Below are 21,744 nucleotides of genomic sequence, written 5' to 3' on the forward strand. Positions count from 1 at the left end.
GCCCGGACAAAACAGCGCTGCAGCCAGATCCTGACCCCAGCCGCAGGTGTGGCAGGAACTGAGTCTCGGCTCCGCCCACACAGCCAGTCCCGCCCCAGGCCCCGCCCCTATCCGCGCGGAGCCCCAGGGGCGGGGCCGGAAGCAGCCACTCACAGCGCCCTACGTGCCTCAGCGATAGTGACGTAGGACTGGCGCACGGACTTTCGTTGCTGCCGAGGCTCTGCAGTCAGAATATCCCTTCGCCACCTGATTCCGTCGCTGCTGCGCAGCCGCGCGCGAAGTTCCGCAGCCCGACGCGGGCCCGAGACCGCCCGGCAGCCGCTCGCCATCTTCACCCGGCGCCATGGCCGCGGCTGGCGGGCCGGAAGCCGTGTGGCGGTGCCCGCTCCTCGATCTGCTTTTGCTTCTGCTGGTTGCGGGCCCTACCCTGTGCTGGAACGACCCTGGTGAGTGCTGTCGTGTTTTCCGGCCCCTCGCTAGCCCTTTCCAGCCGCCCTACGCCGGCGCCCGGAGACTCCGCGGCGACCGTTTTCCTCTGCGCCTCATTTGTTCCCTGCCAGGCTCCTTTGCTCTTCCGAGTGGAGACGGTTGGGAGTGGGCGGGGTGGTTCAGTTGTCCCTTTTTGTCACCTCCTTCTCCTGGGCTACAGCCCCGGTCCCTGAGTGAGCCTGGCTGGCTCCACACTCACCTGCGCCTTGTTTTGTTGACATGGCTGGCTGATGCCACCGTCGCCTGCTGTTGTCATGGCCGCCTGTTGCTATGGTTTGTAGTTGTCATGCCACCTGCAGTCTCTGGGTCACAATTAGTGGAACGGGCCGCGAGCCTGGGAGGTTGGTGGCTGGAATCATAGGCCTCACCGCCTTTGTGATCGGCACTCGGCCAAGTCCACTGCGTTACGCCAGCTTTCCCCATTGTTTTTCACGTACACAGGGATTTACAAAATATTTCCTCTTAATTTTTTAATTTTATTGTTTTTACATTTACTCACATGTGTGTACGTTGTTTGGGTCACCTGCCTTCCTCAGGTATTCCTAGAAAGTTGTATAAAAATGAGAGACGATCAGAATTATAACTTAAACCTCAGTCAGTTCGTTAAAAAAACGAAGTTTACACATTAAGTGTTAGGGGAACTATCGAAACAACCACATTTAAATGAATGGCAAACCACTTCCTGGTGTCTCAGTCCACCTACGCCATAAAACTATTGTTCTGGAACAAAAAGTAAGTATTTTGCATAGTAAACTCAGTTGGTTTCTACTTTAGGGTTACTTTGAAGAACTGTTTATGAAGGTATCCTATTTGGATGTCACTAAGTCTTGATAAGACTATTTTTTATTTTTTGATGGTACTGAGGCTTGAACTCAAGGCCTTAATGCTTGCTAGGCAGGTGCTCTACCACTTGAGCCACTTCTCTAGCTCCTTTTTGTGATGGATTGTTTTTGAAATAGGGTCACAAACTAATTGCCCTGGCTGGCTGAACGTTGATTCTCTTGATCTCTGCCTCCTGAGTAGCTAGGATTACAGGTGAACCACTGGCTCCCAGCTCTAGTTTTTTGTTTACTTATTTTTTTTTTTAAGCTAATACAGTACAGTAGTATGTCTGGCAAAAAATCGCATCTTTCTAAGGAGATTACCTAAGAATTTTCAGATTCTTTTCATCAAGTGTAGTCATATATTTAGTTAACATTCTCAGTGTTGAGAATGTAACTGTAAACAAGAGTCTAAAACTCAAGGAGTTTACATCTATTGAGGCAAAGTAGACAGTAGACAAGTAAATAGCATACCTTATGGGGAAAAGTGGTATGGACAATGAACTTGTGCAAACATGAGTGGGAACTTTAAAAGATAAACATTGTTCAGAGAAGAAGTCACAGTTAAGATGACATTTGATCAGAAACCTGAAGGGAAAGGAGGAGTCAGTGACTTAAGTTTTTACAGGCTTATATGAACTGCTATTTGAAAAATATTTGAGGGGTTGGATTCTTTTGTCATCTGTTTTGAGGTGGAGCTGATGTGATACTCTGATTGATTCAGTGTAGGGGTGAGGGGAGAGAAGACAAGGATGACTCCAAGGTGTCCGGCTTGAGCAACTAGAAGTGCGGAATTACCATTTCCTGACATTCGGGAGGATTGGATTTAGGGGCATTTGGTTTCCTTTATTTTTGGTTTGAGACCTGCAAGGGATTTCTGTTTGTGAGTTGAGTTCAGGGAACTCTGTGTGTCCCTTGACTGATGTAACTAGTAAGGGGAAAAGGGATGGGTATGAGATGAGCTGAACTTTTGTTCTTAGATCCTAAGGCTCTCTAGAGAAGATTCTGTGGGGTTGTGGTAATGATACCCGTGTGTAAATAGTTCTTAATGTATTTTCTACTTGATCACCTGCTAGCCATCAGGTATTCTGCCAGGTAATTTTAGCTAATTATATCTAAGTTTCACAACAACTTTTGAGATCGGTATTATCATCTTAATTTTACTGGAGAGGAGACATTCAGTGCCTTGGCCAGTCACATAGTAAGTTGGTGATGCCAGTTTGTTTTTTTTTGTTTGTTTGTTTGTTTTTGGCAGCATTGGCATTTGAACTCAGGGCCTCATGCTTGCAAGGTAGGTGCTCTACCGCTTGAGCCACTCCATCAGCCTGGTGATGTTAATCAGTGTTCTTTGCATTATTCCAACACTGTTACTAAATTCAAGTTATTACTACTCCTATTATTTAGTTTATTAATATAGTCTGACTTTGTAAACCATGGAACATTTTCATTGTTTTAGTTTTTTATGTATTATGAAGAGGTAGTTTGGGTTTAATACAACCCATTTTATTTTAATTCTTGGAACTTTTAGAACTTTAGCTCATGTGGAATTAAGTGTTTATTCTCATACTGTAGGAGGAGTTTCTTCTAGTTGCCTGTTCAGCTACGTTAGTGCCACTTGTTAAAGCAGGCATTTTCCCACTCAATTTAAAAGCCCACTTTGTATTATATTGAATTTTAATATATATCTGGGTTTATTTCTAGACTTTCTTTTCTCTCACACTTCCCTGATCTGTTTCTGTTCTAATTTCATACTATTTTGATGGTGGTAATTTTATAGTAATTCATTAAAAAAAAAAAACACGTATTTGTTGACATTAACCTTTCCAAAAGACCTCTAACATAATTTCTTTACAGTTGGCTTTCTGGTTGCAAGTACATCACATTTATTTAGGCTTATACATCTGTATATGTATATATATGTATGTATTTTATATGAATTTTTAATTGATTCAAGTTTATTTCTTTGTATTTTGTGTATCTTATTGAATAGGCTTTCTATTTTTCTTTCTAACTGGACATTACAAGCATAGAAAAAGCTGTTGACTTTGATAATTGACAACATATCCAGCTGTTTTGTCTCTTATTTATTTCAATAGGATTGTGTTTTGGGATATTCTCTTGGATTCATAGGCCCAGAAACTCTATAAACAAAATGTTATCTTGAGCTGGTAGAGTGGCTCAAGTGGTAGAGTGCCTATGTAGCAAGTGTGAGGCCCTGAGTTCAAGTTCCAGTACTGTCAAAAAAAAATTACCTTTTCTATTTTGTACCAGATGTGACAGACACCATTACATGATTACTCAAAGCTATTCTGGCCCTTGTTTACTTCTATTGTTTATTTCCATGTAAATACTAGAAGCAATATGTGTGTTTTAGTAGAATCTCTTTTGGAGTGGGTGGTCTGGGGGTTGAATTCAGGGCCTCCCTTTGCTTGGCAGGTGCTCTTCCATTTGAGCCACTCTGCCAACTCAGTAGAATCTCTTTTATTTTGGTGGTATGGGGGTTTGAACTCAGGGCTTCCATGCTTGCTGGACAGATGTTCTATCACTTGAGCCATGCCTTTAGACCCCAGTGGGATCTCTTGAAGCTAGTCATTCTCGTCACTGTACTGGAGGACTTCTGGGAAAGATATTTTAAGCATTGATGGTAAGCCATCAGTCTTACCTTTTTTCCTTTCAACTTTTAAATATTTTAATGTAAAATATTTGAATTCTTCAGTATTTACCTTTTTTTTTTAAGGGACCTTTTTCTCATGGTGAAAATAACATTGCATCTGACAAAATTAATCTTGATTTCTTAATATCAACTAACTATGCATTTCATGTTCAGATAACACAGTTGTTACTAAGATGTCATTATGGCTAGTTTCTTCAACCAGAACCCAGTCCAGTACCATGCATTGCATCTGGTTATATTGATCCTTAAGTCTTTAAAATCATGGGCAGTTCTGTTTTCCATACTACTAATTTGCAGAAGAGATTGAGCCAGTTGCCCTACTTTCTCATGGCATCATTTTAGCTTGTCACCCCCCACCCCCTTAAACTTTTAGTGAACTGTATGTTAACTCCAAAGTTTGACTAGATTCAGAGTAAATGTTTTTGCGGGTACATGATAGGAGATGTATTAGCAGTTTGTTCCATTGTTAATGTGCCAAGATTGACCACTGTATTAAAGTGGCCTTATCTTTTCCTTGTAAAGTTATAGTTTTCTCATTTCTGATTAGAAGGCAAGCTGCATAATACTTGGCATCATACCAATATCTAATCACCTAACGGCTTTACCACTAATTATTCCTTGTCCGAGTCAGTCTATTTTAAGGTTATAAATTGAAAATGATGAGTTTTCTAACTATCACTTCCTTTTTTCTTTTTAATTTTTTTTTTTTAAAGTAGCAGTACAGTTTATTAGAAGAGGAACAGTGGGGAGAAAAGAGAGAGAAGCATTTCTTGTTACCCATGCAGGAAATGGGAGCAAAGACTCCTAACTATCATTTCTTATACATTTATTAACTAGCATTCTTTCATAAGGTTCAGGTTTTCCTTATTAGCTGAAACTATTTCTTATTATATTATTATGGAAAGTCAGGATAAATGTTTGTTTTTTAATTATCAGTTTTCAAAACAAAGAAGTAATTAGTAGCCACTTCAAGTAGATATGACTAGTGAATTTTTGTCATTCACTCAGAGTATCATTATAAATACTTAGATTTTTGTAGATTTCAGCATAGTTTGACCATCTAGTCATTTATTTTTTAAATAGTGTGACTTATAAATGAAAAGTGTTTCAGAAGTTGAGAAGTTTATTCAACTGAATAAACAAAAGCGGAATGCTCAGCTTTTATTTTCTTCAGGTTTGATGTCTTGTGCTTTAATTTATATAAAGATAAGTCAAATTTTGTCTGAAAACATTTGCTTGTTAAAACTATATTAATACTGTAATAAACTATATAAAAAAACTAACGAGAAAAATGCGCATTTATAGAACTGCTTGACAGGCCAGATTCCTGTACAGGAAATTGCCAAGCTTGCCCTCATTCATCTGTGAGGCAGAGAACGGTTCGTGTTTAGACATACACATTCTTCTGCTTATCAGTAGATGGTTAGCCTACTGTCATCATATCTGGAATCAGATGAGCTTCCTTAGCTTCTTCCTTTTTTCATATCTTGGTGAAGCAGTGTTGTGTATCTCAGAAGAAATCTGTTCTCAAAGATAAACTCCTTGGGGACTAACTGGTTCACCAACCCATGTCCCCTTGAAATGTAACCATCTGACCTTCTGATCCTGGCTTCCAAGAGTCTGTCAACTAGCCATTTTCCTTGCTGGTTAATCTTGATCATCAAGATTAATTTTTTTTTTTTTTTTTTTTTGGTGGAGCTGGGGTTTGAACTCAAAGCTTCACACTTGTAAAGTAGGCACTCTACCATTTGAGCACACCTTCACTTTATTTTTTTTTTTAGGTTCCCTGATTTGCAATCAGGGCTTTGTGTTTGCTAGGCAGGTTTTCTACCACTTGAGCCATACCCCCACCTCTTATTTTGCTTTGGTTATTTTAAAAATAGGGTCTTGTGCTTTTTGCTCAGAGTTGGCTTCCCTCTATAATCCTACCTTACGCCTCTCTCATAGCTGGGATTACAGATGTGTACCACTATCCTCTGCTGGAGACAGGGTCTTGCTATATATACTAGGTTGGCCTCAAACTTGTGATCCCCTGTTCATGCTTCAGTCTTTGGAATATTGAGATTAGAGGCCTATATCCCTATGCCCGGCTAGGGATTGGGTTTTGTACATGCTGTGAGAAAAGATCTAACTGCTCTTGCCCATGGATAGTCTGTATTCCTGATAATATTTGCTCAGCAATTTGTTCTTTTCTGGCAGTATTGGGGTTTGAACTCAGGGCCTCATGGTAGACAGGTGCTCTACCATTTGAGTCACTCCACTGGCCCTAATTTGTTCTTTTTTTATCTGAATCAAAATGCCGCTACAGTTAGATTAAAAATTTTCATGTACCCATGGTTCTGGTTCAGAATTCTTGGTTCACTTCCATGGTAAGTCTTTCTAATTCTGAGGCAATATTACACTGTTTACATTGCTAGAGATTTACCTGTATTTTGATACCTGTACCCACATGGTTTTATTGTTTCCTCCAAAGACTCCTTAGCAGTTTTTCTATTTATTCTTGCACTTAAGTTTTAGAATCAATTTGTTAGGGTTCAAAGAAGTACTGTTGGTATTTTGATGGGAATTTCATTGATAGTGTAGATTAATTTGAAGAAAATTGGCAGTTTACTATGTGATATTCCTATTTGTGTATATAGTACAATTTTCCACTTACTCATTTTACATTTTATCCCCAAGTTTATAGTTTTTTATGTAAATTTTATGCTCGAAGTTCTACTTTATGCAGAACCATTTTTGGTCTCATTAGTTTTTCTGCTTTTTAAAATTCAAATTCTTCTGTTATTTTGACTTTTTTCTCCTTATTTATTTCCTTCTTTCCTTCCTTCTCTTCTTCTGTCTGCCCCAAGGCTTTGTGCACGCCAAGGGCACTCTCTACTACTTAGCTACACTCTAGCTCTACTTTTTTCCTATGAATACCTAGATAATTTATGGCCAGCTTAAAAACAGTAAAACCATCTATATTGTAAATATTTCTTTGTGCCCCATAGATTTTCTTTTTATTGTTTTTACATTTATTCATTGTTTGGGCTACCTCTCCCTCTACCACCCCCTTCCCTCCTTCCCCCGCTTCCAGGCAGAACCTGTTCTGCCCTCTTGTTCTCCAGTTTTGTTGAAGAGAAAAACATAAGAGATAATAAGAAAGATGTAGCGTTTTTGCTAGTTTGAGATAAAGATAGCTATACAGAGAGATTCCTAATGTTGCTTCCATGTACATATGTGTTAAAACCCACATTGGTTCATCTCTATCAGACCTCTTCACTACTTCCTGGTCACCTTCCCGTAGTGGCCTCTGCCAGTTTAAGATTACTTTATTTGCTTGCCTAGAGTGGGCACATTCAAGTTTTAGGTTTCCTTCCCTTTCCCTTTCCTCTCGTATATATTCTCTCCTTAGTGTATGACCCATGTCCAATAATTACTGCATTTGTTTTAGGGCAGTAATCCACATATGAGGGAGAACATGGGATTTTTGGCCTTCTGAGCCTGGCTAACTTTGGTTAAGATGATGTTCTCTAGCTCCATCCATTTACTTGAGAATGACAAAATTTCATTCTTTTTTGTGGCTGAGTAAAATTCCATTGTGTATAAATACCACATTTTCTTAATCTATTCGTTGATAGTGTGTGCCCCATAGATTTTGATTAAAAAAACCCACGTTTTATACTAAAACCTGATGTTTATAAGAATATTTCAATTGGACTGAATTGCCTTGAAACTTTGAAGCTTAAATACCTTCAGTTAGGATTTGAGTTCCCCATTTATCACAAGCCCTACCACTTCCTGCGTATTCCACTCAGCCAGCTGTAGCCCATGACCTCTTATGTAACTTAAATGACATTACTTTTTTCTTTTTGTGGTCCTGGGGATTGAGGCCTTGCTCATGCTTGACAAGCATTTTATCATTGAGCTACATCCCTAGTACCTCTAGTGTATTGTAAACATTTGTCTGGCACTTGAACATTTGTACATGCAAGCCCAATTCTAATTGTTTTGATATTCATCTGATGCAAAAGCTATGAATTTTTTTTTTGATGGGTCTGTGGTTTGAACTCAGGGCTTCATGGTTGCAAAGCAGGTGCTCTACCACTTGAACCAAACCTCCAGTGCATTTTTCTCTGGTTATTTTGGAGATGGGAGTCTCTTGGACTATTTGCCTGGGCTGGCCTCTAACCATGATCCTCCCAACATCAGCCTCCCAGGTAGCTAGGATTATAGGCTTGAACCATTGGCTCCTGGCTCCCATTAAATTCTTTAAAGTTTTTTTTTTTATTGTGTTACTTTGTATACTTTATATTTCTTGCTTTATATTTTCCTTTTTTTTTTTCCTTTGGTGGAACTGGGGTTTGAACTCAGGACCTCATGCTTGCTAGGCAGCTGCTTTACCACTGCTGCCAGCCCTCTTGCTTTATGTTTTGATGAGAGAATGTGCCTTACAAATCCTAGCCTATAAATCTTTTAATGGAAAAATGTGGCCTCAAACTTAGTGGAATTTATTAAGTTCTCTTTAGGTAAAGTATAAATGAGATATATGTCTGCTAACATTAAAGAATGTATGATTAAGTAGAAATGTATGAATAGTGATTTTCACTGTGTGCTTCAGTCTTTATGAAAAACCAGTAAGAATCTGAACAATCTTGTATTTTTATTTGCTTGGTTGAACAAGATAATGGATGAAGAAAGGTACTTATTAGGCTGTTCATTTTGGTTATCTCAGAAGTGTGGAATTGGAGGAAAGGTGGGTTTCACTTTTTAAAAGGAAAAGGTATTTTAAATTTTAAAAAATTGTAAAACAAAGATGAATATGTAAAACATATATGTATAGTTTAGAAATAAATAAGGAAGTGAATATCAGTATCTCCATTCAGTTAAGATGAAGCATTCTGCATGTTCCTTTTTAAGTACATCTCCTCAGAATAGCTACTATTCTAACTTTTACATGAGTAGTTTCTTCACTCATCTTTAGTTTTTCATGTATGCAGTAAAGCTATTCAAGTTTCCTACAAGTGTAAAGAAAGGCTGTGCCTCCAGATGTCCTGAGATTTTAGTTCTTTCTGAGGGAGTCACTGGGAAAAGTTACGTGTGACATCGAGCTCCCAGTAGTTAGGGCATCTGGCTCTAGCAGTTCTGTTACTGAACATTTGACAGAACTGGGACCAGTAGAGGAGTAGATTGCTCTATAATCTTCCTTTCTAAGCTTACCATGGTCTATTTTTCTCAGAAATATGTTAAAGTAAGAATGCTTCTATAGAATGACATGAGTGCCACTAGCTTATCCTAGGTGTAGCACGATGTGGAGAGAAGGAGAGGAAATTCATCTACTCAAGATCAAATCAAGGCAAATACAGGTAAAAGTGAAGTCATGTTCACATGGATGTTCTGCCAGACACACAGAAACGCAGGTGTAGTAGCAGCAGGAGTCTTAGTACAGGCTGCCCTTTTAGGTCTGTTGAGTACTTGCTGCCTTCCTGTCCATGGGTGCCATCCAGGGACCTTCATTCATCATTCTCCTTGGAACTCTTTTTGATCTTTTGTGTAAGACTTTTTCTTTACTCCTCTCAGTTTCATTTCTTTCTGAGTTTGTTTTTTTATAGTGAATATCTTCAAGTATCTATGAAAATGAATATTTTGGTAAGGTAACTATTTTGGAAGATTTCACATTCCTGAAAGTGTAGTTATACTACCTGTCCTGCCTGAGTGACAACTTAAAATTTTATCCATACTTTTTCCTTAGAATTTTTGAAGACATGTTTTATTTCTTTTTTTTTCAATCCTGTTGAGATAGTATCTGAAGCTTTTCTAATTTTTTTTTCCTCCCATACTGGGATTTGACCTCAGGGCCTGACCCCTGCTAAGCAGGCACTCTACCACCTGAGCCACTCCACCAGCCCTTTTTGTGGTGGGTTGTTTTGAGATAGGGTCTCACGAACTATTTGTGTGGGACTGGCTTCTAGCCACATTCCTCCTGACCTCTGCCTTCTGAGGAGCTAGAATTACAGGCGTGAGCCACTGGCACCCAGCACTAATTCTTTATCTTTTGTATGACCTGTTTTTTCTTTTTTTCTCTATTTTTTGGTGGGCCTGGGTTTTGAACTCAGGGCTTTATGCTTGTAAAGTAGACCCTCTACCACCTGAGCCATGCCTCCAGTTCATTTTTCTCTGGTTATTTTGGAGATGGGATCTCAGGAACTATTTGCTGGGCTGGCCTTGAACCACGATCCTTCAGATCTAAGCCTTTCAAGTAGCTAGGATGACAGGTATGAGCACCAGCACCAGGCTCCTGTTCACTTTTATTCATTATTCATGTGTTTCTTTCTGTTCCTTAGATTGGATTGTCTCAACTGATCTATCTTCAAACTGATCTGCCATTGTACCTCTAAAGAACTTTTCATTCAGTTATTTTAATTTTCAATTTCATATTATCTATGTGTTTCTTTTCTTTCTTTTTTTTTTTTTTAACAAACCTAAGTGGTTAAAATAAATTATGCAGCACCCTGAATGCTTTCCTGCTTGGATACTCTGTCAGGTATACTAGGTCTTCACTTTTGGGTTCTGCCTTCCAGTGAAGCCCTACAGCCAAGTTCTTTGCAGCTGTGTGACAGGAATGGGGCTTCTCAGGTAGCTTTAACTCTGCTGTGTGTACTTCAGGAACCTCCAATCCAGAGCTTCCATTTCCTGTTCTCAGGGGTTCTGTTAATATACCTCATGTTGATTCTTAGTCCCTGTGTCCATGTCTCCTCATCCCCCTCCATGTTTGACTTTCACTTAGGTTGTCACCTAGCACTAGTTCATTTGCTTTTCCTTCCAAAATTCTGTTGCCATCATCTCTTGTGTTTTATCTGACCTCATTTGTTTGCATGAAGACCGTTTATTTTTTGAACGTTAGTGGAATTTGGGAAGTGGGCAGCAAATTCTGATAATTCAACAGGTTTGAATATAGGAAATTAGGTGTGAACAAAATGGTAAAAATTGAAGCCTGGTAAATCTGCAGCTGTGAAAGATAGATTAAGCATATCAAGCCTCTTGACACCTACGAGGTTACCTGGAGGATAACAGGACACTGCCCATTTGAAAACCCATGCCTGAGCTTCCTAGCAGGACACAGCACAGTCTAAGTTTAAGTTCTGCTCTCCACACCTTGCTTGAATCTCTCAGGCTGCCAGGACTGAAATCCCTTTCAGCAACTACCTCTGTGAAAGGCTTTGGGATTCTTTCAGCTTTGCACACCAGTTTGAGGGTGAAATATAGCTGTTGAATGAGCCAGACCACAGTATCTTCATCCATATCCAAGAATGAGGAATAGGAGCACTCTTTCTTTGTTTTCCAATAACACTTTGAAAATTATTTTTCTACATGAATATCGAGGCATAACTTCACTTTTGACTTTTTATTTTTTAAATAAGATAAATGGTTGATGCTATTTTTAATTTGCAAAATAGTTAAAATGTTTTTAATTTTTAAAGTTGTGAAATATTTAAAATATTTAAATACATAAAAGTTCACAATGAGCACCTATGACCACCCAGTTTTAAAAATCTTTCTATTTTACTGCATTTGCATCCTCCTGTCCCTGTTAGAGACATTAGGTGTCCAGCTAGTGTCTTCGCTTCCCCTTTCCCTAGGGATACTCAGCCGGATTTGGTGTTTCATTATTTCTGCACGTTTTCATATTACTTATGTACATATATTAACATTAACAGTATATAGTAATGTTTACATTTTTAAGGTTTATATAAAGCTATCATACTATATTCTGTAATACAGTATGTAATGTAATAAAAACTTCCATTTTTGCTTAAAATGTTTTTACCATTTAATTTGATACGTGAATTTTAGTTTCCTCATTTTAACTGCTATAGAATATAAAGTATTCCACTATAATAATAGATTAAAGTTTATTATTCTGTTTACCTGTTGGTGGACATTTAAACCACTAAATGTACTTTAGGAACATGCTTGTATATTTTTTGCCATTTTAATTAAATGATACTATTACACAACCATATAGCATTTTACATTGTTGAACTCTTTGTTCTTCTGATTCAGAAAAAATTATGTATGCTTTGTAATAAAGAAACATCCAGCTTAAGATGAAGAGAGGTCTTAAAGGTATTACTATCTGAATTTTATGTAAAAGGCCTGAATGTTGATAGGATGGCTTTGAGAAATGGAGTAATCCTTGCTCTCTTAGTCGTTCTCAAAAGGCAAGAAAGACAGTGAATCTTTCTGTTTCTGTTTGACAAGATATTTACTCTGTGTTCATCTGTGCTCTTACTGTTTCAGACAGAATGTTGTTACGGGATGTAAAAGCTCTTACCCTCCACTATGACCGATATACCACCTCCCGGAGGCTGGATCCAATCCCACAGTTGAAATGTGTTGGAGGCACTGCTGGTTGTGATTCTTATATTCCCAAAGTCATACAATGTCAGAACAAAGGCTGGGATGGTTATGATGTACAGGTAACATTCACTATATTGATGACATTTTTTTTTTTCTCAGTAACGGAGTTTGAACTCAACGCCTTGTGCTTGCTAGGCCAATGTTCTATCATTTGAGCCATACCCTTAGTCCTTGATGGCAGTTTAAGTGAAATGTTTACTCAAGAAACTGTTTATTGGGACATTAATATTTTGGAGAAGCATATACAGAAAATTTCAGGACAATGTAAATGTATAAACACATCAGTTACTTTTCTCCTAGGAGAAACATTCTTCAAAATAAATTGGTTTTAAAGGCCAGAAATAAATATTCTTTTTTAAAAATTTTATTCATATGTGCATACAATGTTTGGGTCATTTCTCCCCTGAAATAAATATTCTTTGTAAGTTTTATAATGTATCTTCCTTCTAAGGCTATCAAATTTTAAAAACTTTTTATATACTTGAGCATCTCTTCTGGTTGTTATTTTCCTGTCATTCCTCAAAGAACACCAACTCCCTTAAAGTTAAAATGATCAGGAGTCAGAGATTATAAATAGTGGGTGTACATGTGCCTCTATTGTACAAACATTTGATTTTACAATTGTTTTAGTACTGAGGGTGATTTTTTGTGAATAGAAGCATCTTTGTGGGCTTTATTTACTTATTGCTTTCGGGATGCTGGCATTTTGTATATAGGGCAGAGCATCTTCTTGAAATCTAAGACTTAACTGTGATTTAGAGATGGAATATATTTTATTAAAGGAATTGAGTTTAAATGACTGTGCATTCTTGTTTTGTAATCTCTACTTTTAGAAAGGACTTAAGATGCCTGGTCATGAGGCAAGAATCTTGTGTGGATGATTTCCCCCTCTGTTAGAATGATGTTTTTGTTTAATAAAAACCTTATATGGCCTGTGCAGCTGAGATAGAGTTCATGTTTTCTGGGTCATATTTATTTCACAGCATTTTTTTCAGTATTGTTAAATTGAATCATAGAATCTCCAAGTTAAAGCAGACATCTCACTTCCATTTTACTTCTAACTTACTTTTACAGTTTTGATGGAAAAAAGATAATAATGGTAATATCATTCCTTAAATATATATTAGATATGTTATGTACAAAATAAATGGGATAGAATCACGAGACTTCTTAGTAGAAGAGATAAAATAACTCAAATTACATATACATACAATAAAGTGTTGTAAAGTTGTATCCGATTGGGGAAGACTTAGAGTGGAAGAGGCGTGTATGCTATCAGGAAAGATCTAATATTTTTAGAGAGGAGAGAGAAGGGAATAGCACAAACAAGTATAGAGTGTATCATACATTGTCTTATGTGTAGTAGCAGCAGTTTAAATTTAAATAGAGTGCTTGGAAGCCACTTTTAGAATGTACTATTAAGGAAAGAACAGTTAATGTGAAATACAAATACAGACTTAACATGTTTTATTTATTTACATGAAACTTATAATCTTCCAAATAAAATTATTAAAAAATGGTACAGTAACAATCACAACAATAAGAAAAAATTGCACATTACCAAATAAAAAAAATTTGGGGGCTTCAAAAGAACCATTAAGAAAGTAAAAAAATTGGACGCCAATGGCTCGTGCCTATAAACTTAGCTACTTGGGAAGCTGAGATTGGAAGGACAATAGTTCAAGGCCAGCCCAGGCAAAAAAGTTTAGGAGGTCCCTGCGTTGTAAGCTTGAAATCCTGAGTTCAAACCCCAACATTCCAAAAAAAAAAAAGTAAAGTAAAAAGACAGCCCACAGAATGGAGGAAGCTTTGCAAATCATATCTGATAAGGAACTTGAATCTAGAATATATAAAGAACTATTACAATTCAGTAAGCAAATTAAAAATGGGCAAAACATCTGAATAGTCACAAAGGCCCATGTATTGTATGATTTCATTTATATGAAATAGGGAAATATGTTCAGATAGAAAGTAATTTGGTAGAGAAGGTTGGGGGCGGGGAGAAATGGGCAATGATTGCTGGGGGGAGGTTGAGATTTCTCTTGGGGTAGTGAGAATATTTTAAAATGGACATTTTAAGTTGGTCATACAACTAGAGAAGCGTACTAAAAACCGTTGATGTGTGTAAATTGCTGTTATAAAAATAGCAAATCTAAATTTTGAGAAGGGAAGTTTAATATGTACAAAAACCTGACAGGCAGTAGAACCAATTAATTCTACTTAAGCTTATATATTTAAATATTGTTAAAGAAGCATGTTTTATCTATTCACCAAAACATAAAGAATTTAAGCTAAACCTGAGTTTATTATTATTTGGTGGTGTTGAAAATCAAACCCAAGGCCTTGTATATGTTCAGCGTACACTGTACCACTGAGCCCAGCTCCCAGTCCCCTTTCTCCCAGTTTTTGAGATCATCTTGCTATGTTGCCCAGGCTAGTGTAGAACTCACTAGGTAACCCCTGCTGGTCTTGAACTTGTGGTCCTCTTCAGCTCCCTGAGTGCTGGCATTGCAGGTGTTTACCACCATACCTAGCTCCCTTTTTATTTTTTGTGATACTGGGGGTTGAACTAGGGCTTTGCCCTTACTTGTAAGCAAGATACACGCCAAGTCCTCCCCATCCCACACCTTTGATGGGTCTGGGGTTTGAACTCAGGGCTTTGTGCTTTCAAAGCAGGCACTCACAAAGCAGGAGCTGTAACTCTTGAGCCATGCCTCCAGTTCATTTTGCTCTGTTATTTTGGGCGTAGGGTCTTTTGAACTATTTTCCCAGGCCGGCCTCAAACTGTGATCCTACCCATCTCAGCCTGCCAAGTAGCTGGAATTACAGGCATGAGCTACCAGCGTCCAGCCGCCGTATTTTTTTAAGGTGGAAATTTTTGAGGCTATTGTGATAATTTTTGCCCTTTTGTTAATATGTTGAAAAACAAAACGAAACACCTGAGAGGACTATGTAGATTGGACCCTGTAAAATTAGTTCATGGTTTACTAAAATTTGTCAGAAAATTTTGTTTCTCAGATGGTGATAAAATATATCTGATGGTATATGTAGTTGCCAGATGTTTATATATGATGCTGATTTTTGAACCTTAACATCTTTTAAAAAATTCTGTGTTTTTAAAGAAAACATCTTGAACAGCTGGCAAAAAGTTGACATTTTGAAAATTTGCTTAAAGTTTTTAATTGTGGAATACCTAATAGGTCCAAAAGAATATATAATCTGAGTGCTGGGCATGGTTACCACATCTATAATCCCAGCTACTTGGGAGGTAGAGATAGGAGGATCAAGCCCAGTTCAAGCAAAAAGTTAGCAAGATATTATCTCAAAGAATAAGCTTAATGTGGTGGTGGATTCCTGTAATTCCAGTTACACAAGTGTAGGTAGAGGATTGTGATCCGAGGTTGGCCTGGGCAAAGACCTTCTCTGAGAAATAACCATAGCAAAAAGGGCTGGGAGCATGGCTCAAGTGATAGAGTGCTTACCTAGCAAGTACAAGGCCCTGTGTTCAAACCCCAGAACCATATATATACATATGTATATATATGGAATAAAGAACAATAATAAAATAAACACTCATGTACTCACCCCCCCAGCTTAAGAGGTAGAAAAGTAATGTCAGCATTACCTTTGAATCTCCCAGTTTGCCTTCCCCCAACACATAAGTACTTATTTTCTTGAATTTTGTTGATCATTCTCTTGCTTCATTTTGCAGTTTTATGACAGGTGTATAGCCCAAGTAATATATGTTAAATAAAAAACCCTCTGGTTCTTATAACCTGTTTCTGTTTTTTTCCACAGTGGGAATGTAAGACTGATTTAGATGTTGCATACAAATTTGGAAAAACTGTGGTGAGTTGTGAAGGCTATGAGTCCTCTGAAGACCAGTATGTACTAAGAGGTTCCTGTGGCTTGGAGTATAACTTAGATTATACAGAACTTGGCCTGAAGAAATTGAAAGAATCTGGAAAACAACCTGGCTCCTCTTTCTCAGATTATTATTATAAGTTATACTCTGCAGATTCCTGTGGCCTTGGTGGATTGATTACCATCGGGGTGCTACTTACGATTGCCTTTGTAATTTATAAGTTGTTCCTCAGTGATGGTCAGTATTCTCCTCCACCATATTCAGAGTATCCTCCGTATTCCCAGCGTTACCAGAGGTTCAGCAGCTCATCAGGCCCTGCTCCCCCAGGCTTCAAGTCTGAGTTCACAGGTAGGTTTTCTCCTCAATAGCTGTAAAAAGGGTGCATGTGAGGTAGTGAGTCTGTGCTTGTTTCTGAAACAGAGAACGATTGCACTGGGAAACTGGGAAAGTAGATTCGTCTTCTTATTTTATTTTTTACTTTGAATTCTTTTACCTTTCTTGTTCTGCTTTTCTGTAAGAGTAAGTTGTAATTACTATTTTAAAGTAAATTAAATTGTAAATCATCTGCATCAGGAGAATTTGATCAGATTTGGTAACAAGCATTTGCTTTGACTCCGTATCTCACACTATACACAAAGATTAACTCATTAAGTACTGTAGATCTCAGCATAAAAAGTTAAACAACTTACCAGAATAAAACATAGAATATTTGCCATGACTGTAGTTTAGGCAAATTAAGAACGTCTATTCACCAAAAGAGACTATTAAACTGGGCCCTGGTGGCTCGTGCTTGTAATCCTAGCTGCTCAGGACTCAGAGATCAGGAGGATCACAGTTCAAAGCCAGCGTCTCGAACAAATAGTTCCCAAGATCCTATCTTGAAAAAAACCTATCCCAAAACAGGGCTAGCACATGTTTAGCAAGCATGAGGCCCTGAGTTCAAACCCCAGTACTGCCAAAACCAAAAAAGAATATCAGCAATTGGCAAAGATAAAAGAGTGACTGGAACGTTCATACTTTGCTGCTAATTGAAATCTTAAGGTACTTTGGAAAACTCCATGTCTACTAAACAGATGCCTACCTACCCTATGAGTAGATTTCTTTCCCTAGCTATTTACCTGAAAGAAGAGAAGGTATGCAAAGAAACATGTACAAGAATGTTCCTAACAGTTTTACTCATAACAGCCAAAAATGGAATTATGAATACTACACAAATAGAAAAACTGGAAACTTGTTGATAAGTGTATCAGTAGGGTTGACTCTTGTAAGCATATTGCTGTGCCAGATACGAGAGTGTGTACTGTACAATGCTGTTTATAAAAAGTTCAGGAATGGACAGATGGTTAGAAAAGTCAGAGTAATGCTACCTCATATATTGGTGAGTTTGTTGGGGATTGTCAGTGAGCCTTCTAGGGGTGCTAAAATGGTTTATTAATGTGTGTGGTGGTTTCATGCATACATACATACAAATTATGCATACATACAAATTATTGTGCCATACATGTAAGATTAGCGTGCTTTCCTATGTGTATGTGATACATCAATTTTTAAAAAGTTCCTCTGAGCAAAAGTTGGGGTTTTTTGGGTCCTTTAAAGAGCTGATTGTCCAAGTGAAGCAAATACCTGGCTGCCTTCCTCCATTAGAGACTCAGGTACAGGTCTTATCTGGAGCTCTTAGAGATGCTCACAGTGCAGAAAGGAAGGAACTCTGAAAAGTGGGATCATTTCCTAGGAACTGATCTTGAATAGGGGAGATGTAATCTTACATAGGAAAACCCTTGCCCTGAGACCCAGAATATAGCCCTTCTCCTCATCTGTGGTAAATGTGTTTCTGGGTAATAAACTAATATTTCACAAATGTCCTTTTTGAATACAACTTGTTCATAAGTTGAGGCCTAAGTATTATTAATAAATAGTACTGGGTTGGTGGCGTGGGTCAAGTGGTAGAGTGCCTGCCTAGCAAGTACAAGGTCCTGAGTTCAAACCCCAGTATCTCAGGGGGAAAAAAGTACTATACAGGTGGAATAATTGAAATACCATGTTAGCTTTTGTCAGTTATGTTTAAGTAGGGATACTTAATCTAATGAATCATTTTTATTTTAAGGACCACAGAATACTGGCTACGGTGCAACTTCTGGTTTTGGGAGTGCTTTTGCAGGACAACAAGGATCTGAAAATTCAGGTCCAGGGTTCTGGACTGGCCTGGGAACAGGAGGAATACTAGGATATCTGTTTGGCAGCAATAGGTAGGTCTTGAATTGATTACATTTGCCCTCTGTTCAGCTTTTCCTTCCAGGCTTCTCTATTTTGCTTATAGTTTGACTGCATTTGGTTTTGTAAGGAAAATGAATCATGGTGACATTACTGTATTAAATCTGATTCTGTGAGGACAGGGAAGGCACACTATGTGCTGTCAGTATTGTTTACATCATTTTCCTTTGTTGTGTTCCTTCCTGTGTTAGCCTTACAGATATGATATAGGAAAAAGACTGCTTAATCGATATCTGAGGAAATGAGAAGGCAGAAAAGCACAGAACATTGGGGAAAGGAACAGTTAGCAGTGTGCTTTGGTAGGAGAATGATAGAAGCAAACCTTGGAAAGAGCTTGGGGCCAGATTTTGGAATGTGTTGAATATTAATGGTGCTTTGATTTTCACTTTATTTCAGCGTGAATTCAGAAAGAAAACATGTACTTTGTCTCACTTCCTTCTCCCTTAGCAATGACTAATAGTAATGGTAAAAATATAAAATAATTTATTTCATGTTAATCCTGAGGTGCCAGAACATTTAGGACACAATACTTTATAAAGATGCTTTTTTTCTAATGGTTTAGGAGAAGGAAGGTAATTAAAAATTATCACAAGAAAGATGCCTAACCCACTTTTATGTCTTTAAAGAGCAGCAACACCTTTTTCAGACTCATGGTACTACCCATCTTATCCTCCTTCGTACTCCAGCACATGGAATAGTCGTGCTTACTCACCACTTCGTGGCAGCTCAGGGTGCTATTCAGCATGTTCAAACCCAGATACAAAAACCAGAACAGCATCAGGTAAGAGCAAAATGTAGATATTCCTGTTACGCAGTAGGAAAGTAGAGCAATAATACTACATGGTATGTACAGGAAAGTATAGAAAAACTGATATTACCTACTAAAATTGAACCTAAGCATATCTAGGACCCAGCACTTGTACTTTCACATCAAGGGGGATTGCTGGTTCCAGGACATCCCAGGGATCTAAAAATCTGTGGATGTTCAAGTTCTTTATATAAAAATGGCATAGTCTTTACATATAACCTAGTAATTCTATAACTTTAACTTTGAATTATCTCCAGATTACTTACCATGCCTGGCATGGTTGTAATAACTACTGTTTAGGGAATAATGACAAGAAAAATGTCTGTAAGTGTTTAGTACAGGTGCAGTTTTTTCCCCCAAATACTTTCAAACCACAATTGGTTGAATCCATGGATGTGGAGAGCTAACGGTATACATCAGCAGAAATACATGTACTTGTACATTGACAGATAAGCACAAGAATGTTTACGTCATCCCTAGTACGTGGTGTGTGAGTGATGGGTGGGTGATGTCTTAGTAACACTGACATTGAAAGTCCTTGTCTCTCCACCCCCACTTCTGTTTACCACATAAGTTGTGAAAGGTTGTGGGGCCCAGCTTATGTTTAGTTGGTCTCTGCCTTTCTGGCTTAGACTTTAGTATTGGCTGTCACAGGTTAACCCACCACAGAGGTACATCTTTGGTTTCCTGACTAAAAGTTATCCATATCAAGTGTGTCGAGCTTATTAGGTTTGATGACTGGGAAGGTGCTTAATGTATTTTGAAAGCTAATACAGATTTTACTTTTTCATTCTAGGATATGGTGGTACTAGAAGACGATAAAGTAGAAAGTTGAAGTCAAACACTGGACATAAAATTTTTGATTTCTCATAACATTCTCTTTAAAAAAAAGTGCTATCTGCTAACAACTGGGGAAAGGGAATATCCAAAAGTTCTGTGATGTTTTGTCCTGTACAAATTGTATTAACTTGTGACTAAGAGTTGAAATGCAACAAAATGTTTATGTATTACATGTTAGTGTAATATGTGCATGTGTATTGAGGTTTTTGTAAGCGATGATTGCTGTGGAATGCTGAAAGTGTGTTGTTTATTTATGAAACATGTGATGCCATCGGAGGAATTAAGAATGAAGGCGTTATACCAATAGAAGCTGAGTACAGAAAATTTTGAGCTTAGGCAATGAGTCTTTACCTCACAGAAATACTATTCTGTTTGGCATTGTGCTATTTGGTGTTGCTGTTCTTGAGACATTTAAGCCAAGCGTTGGACACTAACAGTGCTAATTCGCGGGTTCTAGGGTTCCAGTCAGTCCTGTGCTCCAGAGCTTTGCATCCCCCTCCGGCGGTGAGCCTTACCTTTTATGGGAAAAGGTGTAAAATAAGCATCTGCACGGTTGTTGCGAATGTTGTTTGCTGACAGAAATGCTTGAAACCTCCATGTTTCTTCACTTCCCAAGAGGGAAAGTTCAAATGCCTCAACAAAGGTCTTTTAATAGCAAAAGCATGCAGTGCTCTGTGGAATTTCAAATGTTGTCATAGTCTGTTTCAGTCTTACAATAACACGACAATAAATAAAAACAAGAGGTGTTATTCTCATTCTTTCTGTTAGTCTCTGCTGGCATGAATTATTGTGATTTTTTAAAAAACTCTTTCGCCCAGAGGGACGGAGTTCACGAAGAAGTTGTTTCCCTGAATAAGAATCTCATATGGTAGTCATAGGTGAGGTACCAGTCATTGGAACTGTCTTCAAAAAGTAACTTAGGGATGATCTGGAAGCCTCTGTTAAAAACTGCATTTAAAAATAACTGCATCTCCATATCCAGTTCTTCCAACCCATCACAGACCACCTGCATTGTAATCTGAGAGCTTCCTTTTACATTTTAGGAACCGATTTAAAACAAAATCCTTGTTGAGACCTTAAAATGTAACTTAGTGGGTAGTTGTCAAAGGTATTGTGAACAGAATCCTTTATCAGTAAAACTCATAGAAATTTTAATTTGTTTCACAGAAATGTGCTTTTTTTCCCCACTTTTGGTGCCCTTACCACATTTCTCCTTAGTAGAACGATATGGGAAAAAAGAGACTTCAGTTTGTTTCCTTTTTCTGTGTTTGTTTACTGTTTTTGGTTTTAGTTTATTATTTACTACAGGAGTTGATAGTCTTGAATCAAGTGTGCTTTCCTTGCAGAGTTAAGTTAAAAAAAAATGTGTTAACTGAAAGCTTCTGTAGATTGGGCCCATGAAAGTGATCTGCATATTATATTTGATGGTCTCAAAATGGCTAGGCTAGCTTGTATTTCTGGACATACTATTGTAGGTCATTTGGGATCTTAAAAAATGAGTAAATATAAAGAGAGTGGACTGAATTGGTGACTTCTGACTGCTGGGGAGCTCTTGGGGTATACTTTTAGAGGACTC

General features: G+C 38.0%; 1 protein-coding gene across 1 annotated transcript; it reads left to right on the top strand.

Annotated features, from left to right (window-relative positions):
- The first annotated feature begins 199 nt into the window (after positions 1–199).
- On the top strand, positions 200–20,923 carry Saraf (store-operated calcium entry associated regulatory factor). Its single transcript, XM_020176916.2, has 6 exons — positions 200–446; positions 12,265–12,443; positions 16,183–16,597; positions 18,354–18,495; positions 19,147–19,301; positions 20,125–20,923. Exons 1-6 carry the CDS (start codon positions 344–346, stop codon positions 20,148–20,150), a joined length of 1,020 nt encoding a protein of 339 aa, XP_020032505.2. The 5' UTR covers positions 200–343; the 3' UTR covers positions 20,151–20,923.
- Positions 20,924–21,744: the final 821 nt, after the last annotated feature.

Source organism: Castor canadensis, chromosome 14, assembly GCF_047511655.1.
Source record: "Castor canadensis chromosome 14, mCasCan1.hap1v2, whole genome shotgun sequence".
Lineage (NCBI taxonomy): Eukaryota > Metazoa > Chordata > Mammalia > Rodentia > Castoridae > Castor > Castor canadensis.

Excerpts from the sequence above, each read along its gene's own strand:
- Saraf (XM_020176916.2), top strand. The coding sequence starts at position 344 with ATGGCCGCGGCTGGCGGGCCGGAAGCCGTGTGGCGGTGCCCGCTCCTC. Across the intron at positions 447-12,264 it reads CCTGTGCTGGAACGACCCTG|ACAGAATGTTGTTACGGGAT; the intron begins GTGAGTGCTGTC and ends TTACTGTTTCAG. Across the intron at positions 18,496-19,146 it reads TATCTGTTTGGCAGCAATAG|AGCAGCAACACCTTTTTCAG; the intron begins GTAGGTCTTGAA and ends ATGTCTTTAAAG.